We start from the raw sequence: 20,451 nt of genomic DNA, 5'->3' as shown, positions 1-20,451 counted from the left end.
ACACACAGAGCCTCTCCTTTCTTTTGTTGACGAGCTCGTCATCCCATCATTTAGTGGACAAGAGCTTCACTGCAGCACAGAGAAGCCTCCATTCTTCTGTGGAGTCTCTCTCTCACTCTCTCGCTCTCTGTCTGTCTGTCTCTCTCTCGCTCTCTGTCTGTCTCTGTCTCTCGCTGTCTCTCTCTCGCTCTCTCTCTGTCTGTCTGTCTCTCTGTCTATCTGTCTGTCTGTCTGTCTCTCTGTCTATCTGTCTGTCTGTCTGTCTCTCTCTCTCGCTCTCTGTCTGTCTCTGTCTCTCGCTGTCTCTCTCTCGCTCTCTCTCTGTCTCTCTGTCTATCTGTCTGTCTGTCTGTCTCTCTCTCTCGCTCTCTGTCTATCTGTCTGTCTCTTTGTCTATCTGTCTGTCTCTCTCTCTCGCTCTCTGTCTATCTGTCTCTCTCTCTGTCTGTCTGTCTGTCTCTCTCTCTGTCTGTCTGTCTGTCTGTCTGTCTGTCTGTCTGTCTGTCTGTCTCTCTCTCTCGCTCTCTGTCTGTCTCTGTCTCTCGCTGTCTCTCTGTCTATCTATCTGTCTGTCTGTCTGTCTCTCGCTCTCTATCTGTCTGTCTGTCTGTCTGTCTGTCTCTCGCTCTGTCTGTCTCTGTCTCTCGCTGTCTCTCTCTCGCTCTCTCTCTGTCTATCTATCTGTCTGTCTGTCTGTCTCTCGCTCTCTGTCTGTCTCTGTCTCTCTGTCTCTCTCTCTCGCTCTCTCTGTCTCTCTGTGTCTTGTTTGCTCTGTGCTGTGAGGCTGTGGTGAAGGGTTTAATGAATAAAGTGTTTCTACTGATCCGACAGTCTTCATGTCTGTGTCTCGGGACTGGTGACGTCACGTCATGTTAGCTGCTGGCTGTGTCCAGCAGCGGAAAGCTCGCTTGTCCTGCGTAATGTCGCCTCTGCTTCATTCAGTGTGTCGGCTCGGGTCTGGAACGGCTCTCCTCTGAAAAATCACATCTCTTTTTTTCCTCCTCATTAGCTTTGGTAAGTGGCTAAAACGCCACGCTAACATTTAGCTCCCGGCTCGCTCTTAGCCAGCAGATGATAAGTGTCCCGGCACGGTGACAGCCCTCAGAGCCATCCATCACCCTCTTTATTCAGACCAGCGGCTCAGATTAATTGCTGTAGGAAGGCCAGGGTTAGCAATGCTGATTTAATCACGGCCACGGGAAAAAGACTGCTGCTGTTTAACACGGTGGCCTTTCCGGGTCTTAGACCACTTCTAAAAGCTTACATGTGGTAGAACAAGCATCCACACTGAATGCCCCCAGTCTGGGTCTGAAAGCAGCCGGGGGGCTGCGAGTCCGCGGCCATTCTCTGGCAGGAGCTGCTTTTTAAAGGCTCCATTGAAATGAAAAATATTTTTTTATTTTTGTTTCTCTTATCTGCACTAAATTTACATCTATTTCAGGAATCAGGAACAATTTAGTTGTCATTTCATCTTATGTACGAGTACGTACACAAAAGAAGCGAAATTCAGTTTCCCACAGCAGTGCCACACAAAAGACAAAAACGCATCCAAAAAAGCAGAGAGATATCCAAAAACAACACCACCAAAAACATACAAAAACAGAGGGAACAAAGCAGAAACAGCCAACAACACAGTCCACCTAGTGCAATACTGTCCACCCAGTGCAACACAATTCACCCAGTGCAACACAGCCCACCCAGTGCAACACAATTCACCCAGTGCAACACAGCCCACCCAGTGCAACACAATTCACCCAGTGCAACACAGGCCACCCAGTGCAATACAGTCCACCCAGTGCAACACAGTCCACCCAGTGCAACACAGTCCACCCAGAGCAACACAGTCCACCCAGTGCAACACAGTCCACCCAGTGCAACACAGTCCACCCAGTGCAACACAGTCCACCCAGTGCAACACAGTCCACCCAGTGCAACACAGTCCACCCAGTGCAACACAGTCCACCCAGTGCAACACAGCCCACCCAGTGCAACACAGCCCACCCAGTGCAACACAGTCCACCCAGAGCAACACAGCCCACCCAGTGCAACACAGGCCACCCAGTGCAACACAGTCCACCCAGAGCAACACAGCCCACCCAGTGCAACACAGCCCACCCAGTGCAACACAGTCCACCCAGAGCAACACAGCCCACCCAGTGCAACACAGGCCACCCAGTGCAACACAATCCACCCAGTGCAACACAGGCCACCCAGTGCAACACAGTCCACCCAGTGCAACACAGTCCACCCAGTGCAACACAGACCACCCAGTGCAACACAGTCCACCCAGTGCAACACAGTCCACCCAGTGCAATACAGCCCACCCAGTGCAATACGGTCCACCCAGTGCAACACAGCCCACCCAGTGCAACACAGTCCACCCAGTGCAATACGGTCCACCCAGTGCAACACAGCCCACCCAGTGCAACACAGCCCACCCAGTGCAACACAATCCACCCAGTGCAACACAATCCACCCAGTGCAACACAGTCCACCCAGTGCAACACAGCCCACCCAGTGCAACACAGTCCACCCAGTGCAATACAGACCAAAAACTCCACCGTCCAGAGAACAAACACCAGCCAGGATGACTGTCGGAACGGCCGGTCTGCATGGGCTAGCAGTTAGCTTAGCCTACCCTGCTTCCATGTCCTGTCAGACCAACGTCGGTGTTTCCTCTTCAGGGGCAGGTCCATGCAGGGCCGTGGTCCTTTGGCCCATCGGATGCAGCAGACCAGGCTCCCTCAGCCGATCCAACGCCAGCTCTGCAGCCAGACACCCTCGACACACCTCCCCGCACGCCACACGACGACACAAACACATATGCAGACAAAAAACACTGCACAGTCGATGCTAGGTGAGGCCGCCGCCAGACCGCCTCGGTGTTTCCTCTCGAGCAGGGCTGTGGGCTAACAGTTAGCTTAGCCTGCCCCGCTTGCCTCCTCTTTGAGCCCACAGGACGCAGCAGACCAAGCTCTCTCAGCCGATCCAGCGCCAGCTCTCCCAGCCAAGCGAAATCGACGATCCAAATAAAAACTTCCTGACACGAACTTAGACGTGGAAAAAGACACTGCATAATCGGTACTGGGTGAGGCTGCTGCAAACGCCAGTCCACACCACCATCTTCCCCATTCAACACTGTTCTAGAAATTAACAAAAAATTAAGAATTGTTTTATTTTTATAAGTTTGCAGGGGTCTGATTCTGTTTCATGGGACAGGTAAAAGCTGGAGATCTGGGAGATAGTCTGCTTTGGTTTTTTGCCTTTGCAGAAATATATATGTCTCCATGTGAGTCCTTTCTTGCATGTTACACACACATAGGAGCACAGGTATGTTGAGCATGTAGGTTAGTTGTGTATTGGGTGTGTGGTGCTGTATCTCATGTCCTCCATCATGTCTCCTGTTGGCTGTTGTGACAGAACAGCACCAACATTTCAGCCAGCCAGAAGGTTGAAGGCAGTATATACACTACCGTTCAAAAGTTTGGGATCACCCAAACAATTTTGTGTTTTCCATGAAAAGTCACACTTATTCACCACCATATGTTGTGAAATGAATAGAAAATAGAGTCAAGACATTGACCAGGTTAGAAATAATGATTTGTATTTGAAATAAGATTTTTTTTACATCAAACTTTGCTTTCGTCAAAGAATCCTCCATTTGCAGCAATTACAGCATTGCAGACCTTTGGCATTCTAGCTGTTAATTTGTTGAGGTAATCTGGAGAAATTGCACCCCACGCTTCCAGAAGCAGCTCCCACAAGTTGGATTGGTTGGATGGGCACTTCTTTGAGCAGATTGAGTTTCTGGAGCATCACATTTGTGGGGTCAATTAAATGCTCAAAATGGCCAGAAAAAGAGAACTTTCATCTGAAACTCGACAGTCTATTCTTGTTCTTAGAAATGAAGGCTATTCCATGCGAGAAATTGCTAAGAAATTGAAGATTTCCTACACCGGTGTGTACTACTCCCTTCAGAGGACAGCACAAACAGGCTCTAACCAGAGTAGAAAAAGAAGTGGGAGGCCGCGTTGCACAACTGAGCAAGAAGATAAGTACATTAGAGTCTCTAGTTTGAGAAACAGACGCCTCACAGGTCCCCAACTGGCATCTTCATTAAATAGTACCTGTTAGAGCCTGTTTGTGCTGTCCTCTAAAGGGAGTAGTACACACTGGTGTAGGAAATCTTCAATTTCTTAGCAATTTCTCGCATGGAATAGCCTTCATTTCTAAGAACAAGAATAGACTGTCGAGTTTCAGATGAAAGTTCTCTTTTTCTGGCCATTTTGAGCATTTAATTGACCCCACAAATGTGATGCTCCAGAAACTCAATCTGCTCAAAGAAGTGCCCATCCAACCAATCCAACTTGTGGGAGCTGCTTCTGGAAGCGTGGGGTGCAATTTCTCCAGATTACCTCAACAAATTAACAGCTAGAATGCCAAAGGTCTGCAATGCTGTAATTGCTGCAAATGGAGGATTCTTTGACGAAAGCAAAGTTTGATGTAAAAAAAATCTTATTTCAAATACAAATCATTATTTCTAACCTTGTCAATGTCTTGACTCTATTTTCTATTCATTTCACAACATATGGTGGTGAATAAGTGTGACTTTTCATGGAAAACACAAAATTGTTTGGGTGATCCCAAACTTTTGAACGGTAGTGTACCTCTATACCATGTTTGTTCTGTTTGGAGGACATTTTGTCCTCATGCACATGCAGCTATTGCAAAAGTCCCACATTTGCTTTACAACACTGCGCTACCACTGCAGTTTTGTTTCACCTGTGGACGATGATGTTTTCTCCATTTCCCACGTGATTTATACTCTCTCAGTTCACACCATGGAAACTGTTTGGTTTTGCATCACACTTTTCTGTCTTAACGCCAGAGTCTGTTTCAGTACCTCTTATTCTTTTGCACTACCTGAAGCATTGATGTGTGTGTGTGTGTGTGTGTGTGTGTGTGTGTTTGTGTGTGTGTGTTTGTGTTTCAGCTGTGGAATTCTCATCAGTGTTCGAGCTGAGGGCAAAATGGGAACAAGCTCTGGGACCCCGGTACCAAGTCCTGGTGGGATTCTTCACCAACACCCGAACAACGCACACCCACCACACACAAACACAGATATTACATGTCCAATAACTACTTCTACTACTACTAGTAGTACTACCACCACTACCACTACTACTACTTTTGGCTGCTCCCGTTAGGGGGCGCCACAGCAGATCATCCGTTTCCATCTCTTCCTGTCCTCTGCATCTTCTGTCACACCAGCCACCTGCATGTCCTCCCTCACCACATCCATAAACCTCCTCTTTGGCCTTCCTCTTCTCCTCTTCCCTGGCAGCTCCATATTCAGCATCCTTCTCCCAATATACCCAGCATCTCTCCTCCACACATGTCCAAACCATCTCCATCTTGTCTCTCTTGCTTTGTCTCCAAACCGTCCAACCTGAGCTGTCCCTCTAATATACTCCTTCCTAATCCTGTCCTTCTTCATCACTCCCAATGAAAATCTTATCATCTTCATCTCTGCCACCTCCAGCTCCACCTCCTGTCTTTTCATCAGCACCACTGTCTCCACACCATACAACATAGCTGTTCAGTTAAAGGTCTTGTAAACCTTCCCTTTAACTCTTGCTGGTACCCTTCTGTGACAAATCACTCCTGACACTCTTCTCCACCCACTCCACCCTGCCTGCACTCTCTTCTTCACCTCTCTTCTGCACTCCCCGTTACTTTGGACAGTTGACCCCAAGTATTTAAACTCCTCTACTCCTTGCATCCTCACCGTTCTGCTGTCCTCCCTCTCTTTCACGCAGGTATTCCGTCTTGCTCCTCCTGACTTTCATTCTCTTCTCTCCAGTGCATACCTCCACCTCTCCAGGCTCTCCTCAACCTGCTCCCTACTCTCAGTACAGATCACGATGTCCTCCTTGAACATCATAGTCCACAGAGACTCCTGCCTGATCTTGTCTGTCAACCTGTCTATTACCGTTGCAAACAAGAAAGGGCTCAGAGCCGATCCTTGATGTAATCCCACCTCCACCTTGAACCCATCTGTCATTCCAACCACACACCTCACCACTGCTACACCTCCCTCATACATATCCTGCACCACTCCTACATACTTCTCTGCAACTCCTGACTTCCTCATACAAACCCCAATTCCAGTGAAGTTGGGACGTTGTGTAAAACGTGAATAGAAACAGAATACAATGATTTGCAAATCCTTTTCCACCTATATTCAGCTGAATACACTACAAAGGCAAGATATTTAATGTTCAAACTGGTCATCTTTATTGTTTTTTTGCAAATATTCCCTCATTTTGAATGTGATGCCTGCAACACGTTCCAAAGCAGCTGGGACAGGGGCATGTTCATGTTCATTGTGTTACACCACCTTTCCTTTTAACAACACTCAATAAGCGTTTGGGAACTGAGGACACTAACTGTTGAAGCTTTGTAGGTGGAATTCTTTCCCATTCTTGCTTGATGTACGACTTCAGTTGCTCAACAGTCCGGGGTCTCCGTTGTCGTATTGTGCGCTTCATAATGCACCACACATGTTCAACGGGAGACAGGTCTGGACTGCAGGCAGGCCAGTCCAGTACCCGCACTCTTTTACCACGAAGCCCCGCTGGTGTAACACCTGCAGAATGTGGCTTGGCATTGTCTTGCTGAAATAAGCAGGGACGTCCCTGAAAAAGACGCCGCTTGGTTGGCAGCATATGTTGCTCCAAATAATGCAGTGCCGCCTGAGGGGTCGAAGGTCACGGGCATTCAGTGTTGGTTTTGGGCCTTGCGGCTTACGTGCAGAGATTTCTCCAGATTCTCTGAATCTTGTGATGATATTATGGACTGGAGGTGATGAAATCCCTAAATTCCTTGCAGTTGTACGTTGAGAAACGTTGTTCTTAAACTGATGGACTGTTTGCTCACGCAGTTGTTCACAAAGTGGTGAACCTCGCCCCATCCTTGCTTGTGAACGACTGAGCCTTTTGGGGATGCTCCTTTTATACCCAATAATGACACTCCCCTTTTTCCAGTTAACCTGTTCACCTGTGGAATGTTCCCAACAGGTGGTTTTTGAGCATTCCTCAACTTTCCCAGTCTTTTGTTGCCCCTGTCCCAGCTTCTTTGGAACGTGTTGCAGGCGTCAAATTCAAAATGAGTGAATATTTGCAAAAAACAATAAAGTTTATCAGTTCGGACATTAAATATCTTGTCTTTGTAGTGTATTCTATTGAATATAGGTGGAAAAGGATTTGCAAATCATTGTGTTCTGTTTTTATTCACGTTTTACACAACGTCCCAACTTCATTGGAATTGAGGTTTGTACAATACCACACCTCCTCTCTCAGCACCCTGTCATATGCTTTCTCTGAATCCACAAAGACACAATGTGACTCCTTCTGGCCTTCTCTATACTTCTCCATCAACATTCTCAAAGCAAACATCACATCTGTGTCAAATATGCTGATCATAAATCAGATTTCCATTACATGTTCAGTGTAACTGAGTATTATTATAGTGATCTATAACTGGTACTCCTCTACTGTGGTTGCTCCTACCAGGTGGTGGAGTTGGACCCGGTCATTGAAGATGATGCAGAGCTCCAGAGATACTCTAAGGTAATAAAATTATAATAATCTTGTTTGTCCGTCAGGTGGCACGGTGGTGCAGTGGTTAGCGCAGTCGCCTCACAGCAAGAAGGTCCTGGGTTCGAGCCCCGGGGTAGTCCAACCCTGGTGGGTTGTCCCGGGTCGTCCCCTGTGTGGAGTTTGCATGTTCTCCCCATGTCTATGTGGGTTTTCTCCAGGGGCTCCGGTTTCCTCCCACAGTCCAAAGACATGTAGGTCAGGTGAATCTGCCATACTAAATTGCCCCTAGGTGTGTGTGTGTGTGTGTGTGTGTGTGTGTGGTGGGGGGGGGGCTGTGATGGCCTGGTGGTCTGTCCAGGGTGCCTCCCCGCCTACCATCCAATGACTGCTGGAATAGGCTCCAGTATTCCGGCGACCCTGAGAGAAGGATAAGCAGTTCGGATAATGGATGGATGGATGTTTGTCCGTCAATTTTGACGAAGACCACTTTATGCATCCAGGGGTTTTGGGGGGGTGGGGCTATCTATGAATACACAAAAAATGAGGCCGATTTGAGCATGGAAGCTATGGGGGCACTTAGCTCAAGAGATGAGGGCAACTGTTGGATGGTTGCTGCCTCGTGCTTTCCTGGCTTACCTCCTTTGCTGTACTGCAAGAGTCCTGTTTGCCTCACAAACCTTGGCGCCTTTATGAACAAGGGAATGCCATCTAGCTCGATCCATGGCAGTCTGCCCCCAGAAGTCAGAGTTGATGTCATATGCTTTCAGCGATGCCTTAAGGGTGTCTTTAAAGCATTTTCTGTCCTCCCTGGGATCTCCTGCCATGCTGTAACTCACCATACAAGAGTCTTTTGGCAGCCAGTGGTCTGGCATGCGAGTCACGTGTCCTGCCCAGCACAGCTGTGCCTGCATCAGGATGATGTACAATCTGAGAAGCTCTGCTTGAGCGAGCACATCAATGTCCAGGACCCCGTGCTTGCCATTTGATGTTGAGGATTTTCCAGAGGCACGTTGTGTGGAAGTGGTTCAGCTTCTTGGCCTGGTGTTGGTACACTTTCCATGTCTCGCAGTCATACAGCTGTGTCAGAAGCACCACTGCTCTGTACACGCTCAACTTGGTCTCTAGACTAATGCCACTTCTGTTCCAGACACAAGTGTGAAGTCTGCCAAAGGTCGCACTGGCCTTGGTGATTCTGTTATTCACCTCATTGTCAGTAGTGCATTCTGAGACAGTTTGCTGCCAAGATGGGTGACCCTGTTCACCGTAAAAGTCCCTTGCCATTGACTGGGATGTTAGGCGCTACATAGTTTTTCCCTGGGGCTTACAGATGCAGTACTTCAGTTTTCTTTGTGCTGATGGTGAGACCAAAGTTGGTGCAGGCAGTGGAGAACTTATTGATGCTGTGTTGCCTATAAGCTTCTGAGCCATCGTTGAGGGCACAGCCATCAGCATAGAGAAAGTCTGATGATGTCAGTCATAACCTTGGTTTTTGCTTGAAGCCTCTTGAGGTTGAATAGCTTGCCATCTGTGTGGTACTTGAAGCAGATTCCAAAGTCGCCATCTCTGAAGGCATCTGTCAGCACTGCAGAAAATATCAAGCTGAAGAGTGTCAGTGCCAGGACACAGCCCTGTTTGCTGACACTGGAGACTGGGAATGGCTCAGATGTGTCTCCATTGTCCTGGACTCTTGCTTGCGTGCCATTGTGGAACTGCTTCACCGTGGAAATGGGATGGATGATGTGACTTGGTTTAAAGTGGGGAAGAGTCGGGCATCTCGTTGACCTCACACTCTCACCCAAAACCATCTGAGTCCAGCAGCAGGACATGGTTTAGATGGCTGGGTACGGAGTCGGGTGCAGTGGATGACCATGATGTCCTATGTGTGTCTTGTCTTGCTCTTGCTAGGAATTGACTTTCTGACCATTGAACCATTTGATGTTTGCCTCCACGCAGTCTGCCGAATCCAGACTTCACACACTAGGTAGACAAGCCCTGTTTGTTGAGGATCTAGTACCCAGCAACTTGCCAACCATGCCTGCAGTGTGCTCACAAGCACATACTCCCAACTTGGAAAAAATGTTTACAGGGTTGGGTTGTTAGCCCAACGTCTAACCTAAAAAGGGAGTTTTTGGGTAACTTTTTGTCTGGCCACTATTCATCCACCTATCTGCCAAGGTTGAATCTAGCAGGAGTTTAGTTGTCCAGATGACATAGCCTTCGGGGTCATTGTGGCATGCAAACCTTCCTACCACGATAAGGTTGATAGCCACAGGAAGGAAAAGGATAATGATCATAAGGTAGTAAGAATGTTTCAGTTCAGCCTGAGGTTGACAGCTGGGTCAGCATAAAACATAGAGGCTAAATCCTGTATCCTTCCTCTCAGTGGCCTACAGTTTATACACACAGGAAAGTGTAATCCTTTATCGCAAATCCCAGTCATCGATCTTACCACGTACCCCGATATCCTACATCCTATATCCCAAGTCCTGAATCCTTACTTTTACATACTCTATCAGAATTCTTAAAATCTATATCCTACAGTTTAAGTATATCCTGAAACCTCTTTCATAAATCCTAAATCCATATATCCTAGTGTATTCCATATCCTAAATCATATGCCTTATACCCATCATATCCTAAATTCTATATCTTGTATATCCTAAATCCTGTGCCATGAATCCGCTGTCCTGAATCCTAAATCCTGTGTCCTGAGCCCTCTATCCTAAATCCTGAATCCTGCATCCTTTGTCTCTTTGACAGCTGCTGCCCATCCACACCATGCGTCTGGGGGTGGAGCTGGACTCTTTTGATGGACACCACTACATCTCCTCTGTGGCACCTGGGGGCCCCGTGGCAAAACATGGCATCCTCAGACCTGAGGATGAACTGCTCGAAGTACACATGCACAGACACACAAACACATGCACATATACGCACACAGACATATCTCATCATGTGGGAGGTTTTCACATCTGGCTGAAAGTACAACCATATACATGCTTTTACAGTACCAGTACCAGATACACGCAAAACCATGTACACACTCACACAGCAATGGACACACTCACGATAATAAACAGACTCGCACCACTAATTACACAGTCATACTACCACCAAAACACTTACACAACCATCACCACATGATAATCTGCACATTCACACAAACACAAACACACATAACAAATAACAGCTTTACATACCCTGTATTAAAAATGACATGGGTTCGAGTTCAGATTGTGACAAGATGTTCTTTGTGTGTGTGTGTGTGTGTGTGTGTGTGTGTGTGTGTGTGTGTGTGTTGCAGGTGAACGGGGTACAGCTGTACGGTAAATCTCGGCGGGAGGCAGTTGCGTTCCTGAAAGAAGTGCCCCCGCCTTTTACTCTGGTGTGTTGTCGCCACCCGGCTCACTGCCAACCCGACCTGGACCAGGACCCAGAACCACAGCCCTGGACAGTACCCAGCCCTGCTGTGGATGAGGTGATACCAGACACATCCATACCTACACACAGTCTCTCTCTCTTTTTCTGTCTCTCTCTCTCAGATAATACTTAGTGGAGCTCTGCTGTCTGTGCATGAATCCACAAGTATATTCCATTTCTTTGTGTGTGTTTGTGACAGATTGAGCTGAAACTTTCCTCCTTGCTGTCCAGTAAATCAGGACTACGAGACGGCAGCACTGACCAGCAGGTACAGTACCCGACCTATCTCTGTTCTCTACCTATCTCTGTTCTCTACCTATCTCTGGTCTCTACCTATCTCTATTCTCTACCTATCTCTGTTCTCTACCTATCTCTGGTCTCTACCTATCTCTATTCTCTACCTATCTCTGTTCTCTACCTATCTCTGTTCCCTACCTATCTCTATTCTCTACCTATCTCTGGTCTCTACCTATCTCTTTCCTCTACCCATCTCTATTTTCTACCTATCTCTGTTCTCTGCCTATCTCTATTCTCTACCTGTCTCTGGTCTCTACCTATCTCTGTTCCCTACCTATCTCTGTTCCCTACCTATCTCTGTTCCCTACCTATCTCTATTCTCTACCTATCTCTGTTCTCTACCTATCTCTGTTCTCTACCTATCTCTGTTCCCTACCTATCTCTATTTTCTACCTATCTCTGTTCTCTGCCTATCTCTATTCTCTACCTGTCTCTGGTCTCTACCTATCTCTTTCCTCTACCTATTTCTATTTTCTACGTATCTCTGGTCTCTACCTATCTCTGTTCTCTACCTACCTCTGTTCTCTACCTATCTCTGGTCTCTACGCATCTCTGTTCTCTACCTATCTCTATTCTCTACCTATCTCTGGTCTCTACCTATCTCTGGTCTCTACCTATCTGTGGTCTCTACCTATCTCTATTCTCTACCTATCTCTATTCTCTACCTATCTCTGGTCTCTACCTATCTCTGGTCTCTACCTATCTCTGGTCTCTACCTATCTCTGGTCTCTACCTATCTGTGGTCTCTACCTATCTCTATTCTCTACCTATCTCTATTCTCTACCAATCTCTGGTCTCTACCTATCTGTGGTCTCTACCTATCTCTGGTCTCTACCTATCTCTATTCTCTACCTATCTCTATTCTCTACCTATCTTTGGTCTCTACCTATCTCTGTTCTCTACCTATCTCTGGTCTCTACCTATCTCTGTTCTCTACCTATCTTTGGTCTCTACCTATCTCTGTTCTCTACCTATCTCTGGTCTCTACCTATCTCTATTCTCTACCTATCTCTGGTCTCTACCTATCTCTATTCTCTACCTATCTCTATTCTCTACCTATCTCTGGTCTCTACCTATCTCTGGTCTCTACCTATCTCTGTTCTCTACCTATCTCTGGTCTCTACCTATCTCTGGTCTCTACCTATCTCTGTTCTCTACCTATCTCTATTCTCTACCTATCTCTGGTCTCTACCTATCTCTGGTCTCTACCTATCTCTGGTTTCTACCTATCTCTGTTCTCTACCTATCTCTGGTCTCTACCTATCTCTGGTCTCTACCTATCTCTGTTCTCTACCTATCTCTATTCTCTACCTATCTCTGGTCTCTACCTATCTCTGGTCTCTACCTATCTCTATTCTCTACCTATCTCTGGTCTCTACCTATCTCTATTCTCTACCTATCTCTGTTCTCTACCTATCTCTGTTCTCTACCTATCTCTGGTCTCTACCTATCTCTATTCTCTACCTATCTCTATTCTCTACCTATCTCTGGTCTCTACCTATCTCTGGTCTCTACCTATCTCTGGTCTCTACCTATCTCTATTCTCTACCTATCTCTATTCTCTACCTATCTCTGGTCTCTACCTATCTCTATTCTCTACCTATCTCTGTTCTCTACCTATCTCTGGTCTCTACCTATCTCTGGTCTCTACCTATCTCTGGTCTCTACCTATCTCTATTCTCTACCTATCTCTGGTCTCTACCTATCTCTGTTCTCTAGCTCTACACACACCCATGCAGGCATGCACACAGACTTATTTTTTTCTAGATTTTTTTTCTCCCTTTTTCTCCCCAATTGTATCTGCCCAGTTACCCCACTCTTCCAAGCTGTCCCGGTCTTTGCTCCACCCCCTCTGCTGATCCGGGGAGGGCTGCAGACTACCACATGCCTCCTCTGATACATGTGGAGTCACCAGCTGCTTCTTTTCACCCGACAGTGAGGAGTTTCACCAGGGGGACGTAGCACGTGGGAGGATCACACTATTCCCCCCAGTTCCCCTCCCCCTGAACAGATGCCCCGACCGACCAGGGGAGGCGCTAGTATAGTGACCAGGACACATACCCACATCCGGCTTCCCACCCACAGACATGGCCAGTTGTGTCTGTAGGAATGCCCGACCAAGCCGGAGGCAACACGGGGATTCGATCTGGCGATCCCCGTGTTGGTAGGCAACAGAATAGACCGCCACACCACCCGGACGCCCCATGCACGCAGACTTTTACATGCAAATTTACACAGTCACATACAGACACACACAAAACACAACTGATATGCAGAGACACACAAGCACACAAAAGGAGCGAGACACACACACACACACACACACACACACAGCCAGACCTACTGGGCACACAAAGGAGCTAGCCTAAGATGGCTAGCTTGGGAGGTTTATGCATTTAAGGAATAAAGTTTGGTGAGTCGCTCTTAGAGAATGTCTCTAACAACACAAAACAGGATGGTTTAGAATCAGAACCAGAACCAGAGATGAAGGAAGTGGTTCCATCATGTAATGGGCCTTCACAACACCAAACGGCCACATGTGAAGGATTTGTTAACTGGGAGGAGACCCCGCGGTCGACCCAGAACTCGCTGGAGGGACTACATGTCTAGTCTGGCCTGGGAACGCTGTGGGATCCCCCAGGGGGAGCTGGAGGGTGTTGCTGAGGAGAGGGACATCTGGAGTGCCCTACTTAGCTTGCTGCCACCACGACCCAACCCCGGAGAAGCAGCTGAAGACGAATGAATGAATGAATAAAGTGTTGTGTCCACTGACGGTGTTAGCTTGCTGCTAACCAGAAGCTTCTGGACATAACTTCCTCAAATATTTTTATTTAAATATTTGAAGTATTATTTTTTTCAGCTGTCAAAACATTTTGAATTAAACAAGCTGAGCTTTCAGGGCTTCCAGAACTGGTGCCTTTTTCCAGATTTTCCATGAGAAATCAGGAAAAGCGAAGCCACAAACTGTTCGGAGAGAGTCCTGAAACACAGACAGTTTGGTGAAGTATGTATCTGCTTATGTGTGTAACTGTAATCTTCATTGACATGTGGACCTGATGGGAGACCTGTTCAGAGCAGAGGTCAGTCTGTGATGTGACCTGGTAGTCATACACAGACCCTTCTGATGAGAGCGCTCTCTCTCTCCATCTGACATTAGCAAGAGGCCCCGCACGAGTCATCAGAGGAGGTGCCAGCAGCCCCCAGCCAGGAGGAAGAGGAGGAGGAAAGGGATGAAGATGAGGAAGAGGAGGAGCTGGCATTGTGGTCTCCAGATGTTCAGGAGTTGGAGTTGGAGAAGGAGAGGGACAAAGGCCTGGGCTTCAGCATCCTCGACTACCAGGTAGCCAGGAGTCAGTCTAGCAACCCGACTCTTCCCCTCTTCTGTCTGTCTCTCTGTTGGTCTGCTGACATGCCGTTCATCTCTCCTGTCTCTCTTCTGTCTGTCTCTCTGTTGGTCTGCTGATATGCCATTCATCTCTCCTGTCGCCCTTTCTCTGTCTCACTCACAAGTGAGAAGGAAAGTGAGGTGTGTGTGTGTGTGTGGGTGTGTGTGTGTATGTATTGTGGAGTTCATTAACTGAGGGCTGTGTGACTGTCCAGCCTGTGGTGGTGGGGTTGCAGGGTCACAGTGTTGGTGTGACCAGTCACAGAGGACAACCTGGTTCTGGTTCAGGTTTTGCAGTGTCTGGCTGACATGGTGAGATTGGAGTCTGTCCAGAACCCCTGGAGCCAGGCAGGTCAGTGTTTGTGAGTATGGACTGGTTCTGTCTACAATCTAAGCGTGTAGCCCGGATATGATTACATTACATGACATGACATTCCAGTCATTTAGCCAACGCTTTTATCCAAAGCGACTTACAATAAGTGCATCATTTAACATAGGAAATCAGGAGAACTACTAGTCATCAGAGGTCATAAGTGCATCTTCTCTCTAAACAAGCATCTAAGAGCAAAACCGGTGCTAAAGTAAAAGTGCAAGAAAGTTTTTTTTTTTAATGAGTGAATACAATAAATGCTACGAGCAAGTAACAGGGTAGTAGTTCTTGAAGAGGGGAGCTTTCAACCTGCGGTGAAAGATGGGCAGCGACTCCACTGTCCTGACATCAGTAGGGAGTTCATTCCACCACTGTGGGGCCAGGACAGAAAAGAGCCGGGACCGGGTCGATCGGCAGCAGGGGCCTCTTGAGCGACGGGGCAACCAGGTGTCCCAAGGCAGCAGAGCGAAGTAGTCAGGTGGGGGTGTAGGGCTTGACAATGGCCTGGAGATAGGAAAGAGCTGTTCCTTTCACTGCCCTGTAGGCTAGCACCAGAGTCTTAAACTGGATGCGAGCAGCTCCTGGGAGCCAGTGTAGGGACATGAGAAGGGGAGGTGTGTGGGAGAACTTAAGGCGGTTGAACACCAGACGAGCTGCAGCTTTCTGTACAAGCTCCAGAGGTCTGATGGCTGACACCAGGACGCCAGCAAGGAGGGAGTTGCCGTAGTCCAGCCGGGAGATGACCAGAGCCTGGATGAGCACCTGTGCCGTCTCGTCGGCGAGGAATGTGCGAATCCTCCTGATGTTATAGAGGAGAAATCTGCAGGAGTGAGCAACCGATGCAACGTTTTCAGCAAACGACAGTTGGTCGTCCAGGTTCACACCCAGATTCCTCACAGTCCGAGTTGGCGTCACCACGGTGTTGTCAATGGTGATGGCCAGGTCTCGGTGCAGTACTTGTGTGTCAGGGGGAGGGAAGGACAAAATCAGCTGGGTGTCATCAGCATAACACTGGTTAGAGAAGTCATGCGAGCGAATAACAGAACCCAGGGATGTCGTGTACAGGGAGAACAGGAGAGGACCCAGAACCAAACCTTGTGGAACACCTGTAGTCAGTCTGCGAGGCTCTGACACAGATCCCCTCCATGTCACCTGGTAGGAGCTACCCGTCAGATAGGATGCAAACATTGAGAGTGCAGAGCCTGTGACACCCGGCCCCTCGAGGGTAGAGAGGAGGATGTGGTGGTTCACTGTGTCGAACGCAGCTGACAGGTCCAGGAGTATAAGGACAGAGGAAAGAGAGTTTGCTCTCGCAGAGTGCAGCGATTCTGTAACTGCAAGGAGGGCCGTCTCTGTTGAGTGACCCACCTTGAACCCAGACTGGTTGGGGTCCAGGAAGTTGTTCTGGTGGAGGTACAAAGAAAGTTGGTTAAAGACAGCACGTTCAAAAGTTTTGGATAGAAAGGGTAGAAGGGAAACTGGTCTGTAGTTTTTGACATCAGAGGGGTTAAGTGATGGTTTCTTGAGAAGGGGGGGTGACTCTAGCAGTCTTGAAGGTAGATGGGAAGCATCCTGCCTGGAGGGAGGTGTTGATGAGGTGGGTTAGTAGCTTCCAAGTAGCAGCAAGGATTTAAAGAACACTGATTGATAATTGTCTGCCAGGAGCGCAGATCACACCCTGGCCACTTAACACCCAACTGGCCAAAGAGGTACACTGAAAATAGGCCTATTAAAACTCTATCAAACCTCACACAATACTATCAAAACTGCAAACAACAAGTTACCAAGGAATATATTTATAAGCTAAATGGATAACTAAGTCGAAACAGCTAGGCAACAAGAAATATTTAAGGGCACACTAGGTGAAAAACAGCTACAGCTAGAATAAGATCCCACTAGGAACCAGCAGCAGACCTATAGAGAAAAGGACTAATACTCAAGCAGCTGGAATAAGACTAGTAGCAACTTGTTAAGCAAAAAAAATGATACTTGCTCTATTGTAGATGAGCCAGCAATTCAGTGTCACTCCAGAGGTTAAAATGCGCACCGATAATGACATGAAATCCTCTGTGCTGGGATTTCGTGCCTTAGCTCAGAGATATGAAGAAGACATGAAATCATTCCATATCTGCTATGTGAAGCGCTATAGTCCCCTTCCTCTAGTTCTGGATTATACTAGTATTATACTACCATTACTACTACTATTAGTATTATCCTACCATTACTGCTACTACTAGTATTATACTACTACTACTAGTATTATACTACCATTACTACTACTACTACTGTTCTTTTTTTATTTTTCCCCCTTTTTCTCCCCAATTGTATCCAGCCAATTATCCCACTCTTCTGAGCCGCCCCGGTCTCTGCTCCACCCCCTCTGCTGATCCGGGGAGGGCTGCAGACTACCACATGCCTCCTCCATACTTGTGGAGTCACCAGCCGCTTCTCTTCACCTGACAGTGAGGAGTTTCACCAGGGGGGTGTAGCGCATGGGAGGATCACACTATTCCCCCCAGCTCTCCCTCCCCCCTGAACAGTGACCCTCACTGACCTGAGGAGGCGCTGGTGCTGCGACCAGGACACATACCCACATCCGGCTTCCCATCCACAGACACGGCCAATTGTGTCTGTAGGGACGCCCGACCAAACCGGAGGCAGCACGGGGATTCGAACCGCTGAGTACTGCTTCTACTCTACTGCAGCTGCTGTTGCTGCTTCTACTACTACTACTGCTTTACCACTACTATACTAATACTACTGCTGCCTCTACTACAACTAGTACTGCAACTACTACTGTACTAATACTACTGCTGCTTCTACTACAACTAGTACTGCAACTACTACTGTACTAATACTACTGCTGCTTCTACTACAACTAGTATTGCAACTACTACTTTATTAATACTACTGCTGCTTCTAATACAACTAGTACTGCAACTACTACTGTAGTAATACTACAGCACAGCTCCCCTGCTGGGGCCAGTGGGGTCCATCAGGTCAGCAGTGTGACAGAATCATGTACCGGTTGGTCGCCCGGTGTGAGTGTATGAGAGAGAGAGAGAGAGAGGGTATGTTCTGTTCTAGAACATTCTGCGGTCTCAAACATGTCGGCTGGTTTTTGGCTTCGCCGAATGCAGAAGCTGTGGACTAAATTTGGACGAGGCCCTCCACCCCCACCGCACCGCCCGGCTCACTCACTTCACGTTCGACAGCTTTATCTTAAGGCAAAGTTTCACCTCCCAGACCTCTGCCTACTCCCCCCTCCTCCTCGTCCTCATCCTCCTCGTCCTCCTCCTCCCCCCGTTGGAGTGGGAGCCAGCTGAGCCTGGGTGAGGGAGGCCCGGGTTAGCTCCCAGTTGGTTCATCTTCATGGCGGCATGTGTGGGTCTGCCTGTTTTCAGAACGGCTGCCTGGGGCGCTAGTGTGTGTGTGTGTGTGTGTGTGTGTGTGTGTGTGTGTGTGTGTGTGTGTGTGTGTGTGTGTGTGTGTGTGTGTGTGTGTGTGTGTGTGTGTGCACGTGATTACATTTATGAATGTGTGTGAGGGTACTATACGTGTTATTTATAGTCCAGTTTAGAGAGCGATGCAGAGAAATGGTAACTGGACTGCATTTATACTGCGCTGTTCCAGTCTTCCTGCCACTCAGACTGCTTTACAGTGTGTGTCTCACATTCACACAGTCACACACACATTCACACACACACAGCCCCATACACAGTCACACACACATTCACACACACATCCACACACACAGTCACACACATTCACACAGTCACACACACATTCACACACACAGCCACATACACAGTCACACACATTCACACACACATCCACAGTCACACACATCCACACACACATTCACACATTCACACACACATTCACACACACAACCACATACAGTCACACACATTCACACACACATCCACACACACAGTCACACACATTCACACATTCGCATACACAATCACACACATTCACACACACAGCCACATACACAGTCACACACATTCACACACACATCCACACAGTCACACACATCGACACAGACAGTCACACACATTCACACACACAGTCACACACATCCACACACACAGTCACACACATTCACACACACATTCACACACACAGTCACACACATTCATACACACATCCACACACAGTCACACACATCCACACACACACAGTCGCACACATTCACACACACATTCACACACACATCCATCATCATCATCATCATCGGTGGTCACTCGGGTCGAATATGACTGTCCTCGTTCTTGGTCCTTGTGGGTCTTCAGGTGGGTGAAGAGGCCGATCCTGGAGCTGCATATTTTGGTGCAGAGCCAGCGATGCTAACCTCAGAGCCGGCGATGCTAACCGCAGAGCAAGATGCTAACCGCAGAGCCAGTGATGCTAACCGCAGTGCGGTGTGTTTTTTTTTCTAGACGCGTTCACAGATGCTATCACAGGGAGATGCCCGGGAAAATTCAGCAACGTTTCTATTTAGCACTGAAACGTGGTTCAAGTGGTGTGTTGAAAATAGCAGGCATCCAGGGGTCCGCGGTGGCGTAGCGGTCTAAGCGTCGGCTTGGTGTCGATGCAGTTGCCCACTGGGGACTGGGCTTCGCGCCCCGGTCTCGTCAGATCCGACTATGGCCGGACTCGATGAAGCAGCAATCACTGGCAACGCTGTCTTCGGGAGGGGGGCGGAGTCGGCTTGTGTTCGTCATGTGAATGCGTCTCTGTGTGTGTCGGAAAAACAGTGGTTCGGCTTGGATTCGCCTTGTCACCAAAGTGGGGAGGCGGTCTCCTTCGAGACTGCCGGCCGGAGAGATGCAGTTGGCGAACGCAGGCAATACGAGGGTGGGTGTTTGAATTAAAATAGGGATCAATTGGCCACTAAATTGGGAGAAAAAAGGGAAAAATCAGAAATAAATTTTAGAAAAAAAGAAAATAGCAGGCATCCAAGTCCACACACACAGTCACACACAGTCACACACACATTCACACATTCACATTCACATACACAGTTACACACACATTCACATTCACATACACAGTTACACACACATTCACATTCACATACACAGTTACACACACATTCACACACTCAGTCACATACACAGTTACACACACATTCACACACACAGTCACATACACAGTTACACACACATTCACACACACAGTCACATACACAGTCACACACATTCACACACACAGTCACACAGTCACACACACATTCACACACAGTCATACACACATTCACACACACATCCACACACAGTCGTACACATTCACACACACAATCATACACACATTCACACACACATCCACACACACAGTCACACACACACACACACACACACACACCCCATCAT

General features: G+C 47.9%; 1 protein-coding gene across 1 annotated transcript in view; it reads left to right on the top strand.

Moving 5' to 3' along the window:
• The window catches only part of patj (PATJ crumbs cell polarity complex component), a 272,303-nt gene that overhangs the window by 54,137 nt on the left and 197,715 nt on the right, over window positions 1-20,451 (top strand). The window contains exons 12-17 of the mRNA XM_056276027.1: window positions 4,994-5,067; window positions 7,575-7,631; window positions 10,362-10,496; window positions 10,906-11,079; window positions 11,221-11,289; window positions 14,476-14,658. Coding sequence (XP_056132002.1) covers window positions 4,994-5,067; window positions 7,575-7,631; window positions 10,362-10,496; window positions 10,906-11,079; window positions 11,221-11,289; window positions 14,476-14,658 — 692 coding nt within the window. The remainder of the gene's footprint in view (window positions 1-4,993; window positions 5,068-7,574; window positions 7,632-10,361; window positions 10,497-10,905; window positions 11,080-11,220; window positions 11,290-14,475; window positions 14,659-20,451) is intronic.

The sequence above is a fragment of the Lampris incognitus genome, chromosome 3 (assembly GCF_029633865.1).
Source record: "Lampris incognitus isolate fLamInc1 chromosome 3, fLamInc1.hap2, whole genome shotgun sequence".
Lineage (NCBI taxonomy): Eukaryota > Metazoa > Chordata > Actinopteri > Lampriformes > Lampridae > Lampris > Lampris incognitus.
The sequence above is the reverse complement of the archived record's forward strand: the minus strand, read 5'-3'. Positions and strand labels throughout refer to the sequence as shown.